The sequence below is a fragment of the Diplotaxodon limnothrissa genome, linkage group LG3 (assembly GCF_057381915.1).
Source record: "Diplotaxodon limnothrissa isolate DT_005_m linkage group LG3, D_limnothrissa_male_GT1.1, whole genome shotgun sequence".
NCBI lineage: Eukaryota > Metazoa > Chordata > Actinopteri > Cichliformes > Cichlidae > Diplotaxodon > Diplotaxodon limnothrissa.
In genome coordinates this window covers 21,543,701-21,548,805 of record NC_140598.1, presented here as the reverse complement: position 1 = coordinate 21,548,805, position 5,105 = coordinate 21,543,701, and the positions used below count along the sequence as shown (strand labels likewise).

Below are 5,105 nucleotides of genomic sequence, written 5' to 3'. Positions count from 1 at the left end.
AAAAGCAATTTGGATGTGTGCACACATACCTGTGCAGGTTTTAAACCAGAATAATGAAGACATTCAGCATGTGATGATATTTATGTATGAAGAGGAAGTTTTGTATTTTATGGAAAAGTTGGCCTTTTCTCCTTCAGAGCACTCTTTGAACACACAAACATGGCTTTGAGGTTCAGGTTTAGATCAGGAGACTTGATAAGGCAGTGAGTCAATATGGGCCCAACTTATACAGAAAGACAAAAGTGCGTGTATTGTTTAAACATTATATAAGCTCTAACAAGGAGTTGTACGTAATACTAATACTACAACTTGTTGTGGCATATTTAATCAAATATTAGGTGTGATGCGCGTATATGAGTGCACTAGACTGTCTTATTTTTTAGCTGTGTGTCGCACAGTAAATCAGCCCCTGAAGAAGAGGTGTTTGTAGAAAACATTTGAAGCACACACACACACACACACACACACACACACACACACACACACACACACACACATAAAGACACCCTCACAATGTAAGTATAACCATGTTTGTTTTTATTTCATTCAAGTGTGCAATCAGTTTTCACAGAGCTCTGATTGGACGCTGGTCAATCGCCACTGTAGAAAAATAATGGTAACACTATGTTCCTGCGTTAAACATGAGGTGTACTCTCAGGTTAAAAGCTACCACACGGTAACTTAGACCAGAGAAAACACTGATTCATCTCTACAGCAGGAAACACACCTGAAGATTGAAAATGACTTAAAAAAAAAAAAAAAACTAAAGAAGCTCAGATGTAGAAACACAGGGAGGAGGGTAGGGGAAGGGAGGCGGGAGGTGGCATCCATCTCATGTGGTGAAGGTGACTGTCTTGTCCTAATAACCAGCCTTCCTCAGGTACTCAACGATTTTGAACACCTTGCTGGATAGCTGACCACCAGAGGCGTCTTTCGTGCCCTTGGCTATGACTATCGCTGTAGAGACAGACAGAAAGCAGGAGCGTGTCAGCCTCAGAGATTTGGAGTGAATTCAAAGGATAAAAATGTGCTGAGTCAACGGGAACATCTTACCTGTTTTTGCCTTTCCGACACATACGCTGAATGTGTTTCCTTCGGCGTCTGCTGAGGTCTTCAGGTCCAGCGCAAAGACTGGGTCAACGTCCATCTGGTCTCGGATCAGCCGGCACCTTACTCCACCGATGTGAACGCCATTCTGAGCGAAGCTCGACCGGTCGTTAGCACCCAGCTTCTTGATCTCATCGACCTAAAAAAGGGAAACAGAGCGAGAGATAGAGATTACCATACCATCTTCATCCGCTTTATCTGAGGCTGGGTCGCGGGGGCAGCAGCCTAAGCAAAGAGGCCCAGACCTCCCTCTCCCCAGCCACCTCCTCCAGCTTATCCGGGGGAACACCAAGGCGTTCCCAGGCCAGCCGAGAGATATAATCTCTCCAGCGTGTCCTGGGTCTGCCCCGGGGCCTCCTCCTGGTGGGACATGCCTGGAACACCTCACCCAGGAGGCGCCCAGGGGGCATCCTTGTCAGATGCCCGAACCACCTCAGCTGGCTCCTTTCGATGTGGAGCAGCAGCTGCTCTACTCTGAGCCCCTCCCGGATGGCCGAACTTCTCACCCTATCTCTAAGGGAGAGGCCAGATAGAGATTAGTGGATCTATTTAACTGAGTCCTCCAAATTCCCAGCCACCTTGAAGTACCCACCACGACCAGCATGGGCTCTTCTCCTTTTACAGCCTGAGTTTATTTAAATCTCACAATAAAAAAGCAGCCGCTGTGTGCGGAGGATCATAAACAAGCGTGGGAATAGGAAGCTAAAGTCATTGAAACATGATTTAATGTGGTGTGACCATTGTGAGCATGCAGAGTAGGAAGTGAGAGAGAGAAAAACGACATTCTTGCTCATTGGTTTGTGTGTTTCCAGCTGGAATCGGAACAAATAATAACTTTGTTGCGCTGCCTGTTGATACTGGTTTTACTGGTTTGTCTGAGCTTTGTTAGTGTGTCACACTGACACAGCTGACTCACTGGCCTAGTTCAGACACCATCCACTAATCAGAGTGTTTTTACCAGCTCTGAGGTCACAGAAATGTTTTAATTTAATGCATTTATCACAATTAAAGTCATTTTTTCATGATTATGCATCTGTGAGATATATATATATATATATATATATATATATATATATATATTCTTTTAACTTGAAAATTAAAAATGATCTAATGTGGTTTTAGGACTGCATCACATTTATAGGTTCAGGTATTGATTTATCTATTAAATAATCCTGTGTTTCAGTTACCTATTAACTGCATCATTAATACTGCTAATTAGATTATTTTAAATCAGAAAAATAAAAAAATACAGTATAATCAATAATTCTAATAAAAAGAAAAGCTTTACTTTACGTTTTTATATTAAAAATAAAAGATTATTATCATAGTATATAATAATATACACTGTTATGGGACTGCATTGGATTTCTGGGGATTTCAGTCTGGTTTTATTATTGAAATTAAATTATTAATCAAATGTATTTGTTGAAAGTTGAGATGCGGTTGAAGAAGTTGAAGTGTTGACTTGCAGAAATAAAACGTGATTGCTGCTGTCAAAGAAACTGTCGCTGCACTTTGCTCTGAAGCAGCAGAGCTGAATCACATGAACTGTGATGACAGCTAGTTTCACATCTGTCATGTACGTGGACAGATTTGACCTTTTGAAGTGTTTCTTCTCAGAAGGAAAAGTTTTCACTGCACTTCATTTCTCAGAAAACGTGTTTTGTGAGTGAGACTCAGAGAGGAAGGAGGCCTCGAGTGCCTTCAAACTCACCAGGAAGTACATGCATTGTAGCTTTAAACGCAGTCTGCGTTAGATCTCCATTTACACATATGAACCTGACATGCTTAGATTTAGCATGACTTCCTCTTTCTGAGGCCTTCTTTAATTAACAAACCTGCACAGCGTCTGATTCAAAGCTGATCACCGCCAACTGTTTTTGATTTAAACTCAGATGTGCTCGGGCTTCAGCCTCACGTGTAACTGAATTCACACTTCCTGCTTTCTGTCAGCTTTGCTCCGCAGGTTTCTGAGCTCATACGTGAGATTTAACCATCGCTCTGTTTTTGTGGAGACTTTTCTGAGAAGTGAAGGGAGCTGCAGGAAGATCGAGGAGGAAAGAATGTGAGGACGACAAGTCAAGACATGAACACACACACACCAAAATGCACACGCTGCTGCCTGCACAGGCAAAACCACTTCCCAAAAAACATCAGCCAATCAGAGAGGAGCCCACTAGTGAGTGTAACAAACCCACGCAAATGCACACAGAGTGTTTTTAAAAGCAGGAACGAACTTCTTTAATTTTATAATTTAAAGTTTACAAACTGTAAAAAAGACAAATCCTGCAGACGTGTGTGTCCATGTGTGTGTGTTTGAGACATTGTGCAACACTCCACTCCGTACCTCAGTGTGTGTGTGTGCGTGTGTGTGTGTCTCAGAAACAAGAAGTGATCGTCTCGTCTTCCTGTATTCGCTGTTTTTCGACATTGTCTCCTTATAAGGTAGTTAAAGCAAACGCACAGCACAAACACCCGGAAACTACCGGAAGCTCACAACCGTTACGCAGCCTGCTCTGAGACATTAGCATTCATCTTTTTCCATTTCCATTTTCCAAAATGTGTAGAAAAACGAGCACCTCAGGTGAAACGTTTTTTGTCACACTGAAAGATTATTTTATGGAAATTAAATAAAACCTAAAAACCTTTAATAGCACGTGTTTTATTTCCAGTTATAATTACCACCATTTCCAGAAAACTACATGTACTGTAGCATGTTTGTGCTTTCTGGCAAAAGTTAAAACGAGGGAGTTTAAACACATCTCCTGAACTCCTGAAAAGTTGTTTCTACACCTGAACTAAGATCAAAACTAAAAAAAAAAACATAAAAAAACATTTCTCTTTGTACTTTTAAAAATTAAAAGCTAAGGGAAGAAGCCAATGAGCTGAGAATTGTCATCTTGTTGCTCAGTGACTTTCCCCTTTGAAGCCAAGCTTTAAATTTCTGACTTTTTTTAAAAAAAAACCTGTATGGCACACGTGTTTTCCTGCAGCACCTGAACACAGCACTGAGAGCGGGAAGTGAGCTAGACAGGCAACAAACTGAACACACCCAAAGCTCAAGAAGAAGACACGGACATGCAAAATAAGAAGCTATTTCCAAGAAATTTTCTCATAGCAACAGAAAATGAGCCGAAGGAGTGGCAGTTTGTGCAGGTTGATGTCACCAGTCTGAGCAAGTTTTTAAGTGTGAGGTTGTTTGAAAACTCTTGGCAGAAGCTTTAAAGGAGGAAGTGGACATTTTTTTTTTACATATATTTAGCAGTTTGTAGAGGCAGGAAGAGGAACAGTGTGTGTTTGTGTGTACCGTGACTTGGATGCCGGGTGAGCTGGCCCAAACGCTCTCCTGCCCAGCTGTGATTCCACAGATGGCTGCCTCTGACACCGGGCACGTCCCGCTCTGGTCGGGCGTCTTCAAGTTATCAATATAACCTTGCCACGACATCCTGATCAATAACACACACACTGATCAATAACCTCGATTCACAAGCACCAAATCAATATTACCTTTAGCTATGTGTGAAAGAGAGAGAGAGAGAGAGGTGGGACAGCTCGCTAGCTTACCTGTGCAGGTAGAGTCTTGGGTGTGAGGAAGAGGGGAGAGAGCAGTCGAATGCAGAAAGAAGGAAGAAGAGTTGTCTTTTATACACCCAACCACTCCCAGCCTGCTGGCAGCTTCCTCTCTCACTGTCACTGTTGAGTGAGAGAGTCGCCCGACCCCTCCCCCTCTCTGTCACTCTCTCTCACTCACCTGGGAAGTAAAAAAAAAAACAAGGAAGTGATTTGATCAGCACACAAACATCCACTCATTTAAACCTCTAAAACATCAGTCCTGTAACCCGCTGAGCTGTAATCGGTCAGTCGGCGTCTCTGTGGAGAGACCTGCATTATTAAATTGAACTGTTAACCAAGCATTAACCTCCAGTGCTGAAAAAGGCACGTGCAGTTCCTCTAACATCCACTTGAAGCAGTGAGTCAGTCAGCATAGATTCACGTTA

At 42.4% G+C, this 5,105-nt stretch overlaps 1 protein-coding gene across 1 annotated transcript; it reads right to left on the bottom strand.

Annotated features, from left to right (window-relative positions):
• Positions 1 to 532: 532 nt before the first annotated feature.
• Positions 533 to 4,710, bottom strand: pfn1 (profilin 1). The gene is made up of 4 exons (XM_085343568.1): positions 4,672 to 4,710; positions 4,415 to 4,553; positions 1,054 to 1,246; positions 533 to 957 (listed from the first exon to the last, which is right to left on the bottom strand). Exons 2-4 carry the CDS (start codon positions 4,550 to 4,552, stop codon positions 860 to 862), a joined length of 429 nt encoding a protein of 142 aa, XP_085199694.1. The 5' UTR covers position 4,553; positions 4,672 to 4,710; the 3' UTR covers positions 533 to 859.
• Between the last annotated feature and the right edge of the window lie 395 nt (positions 4,711 to 5,105).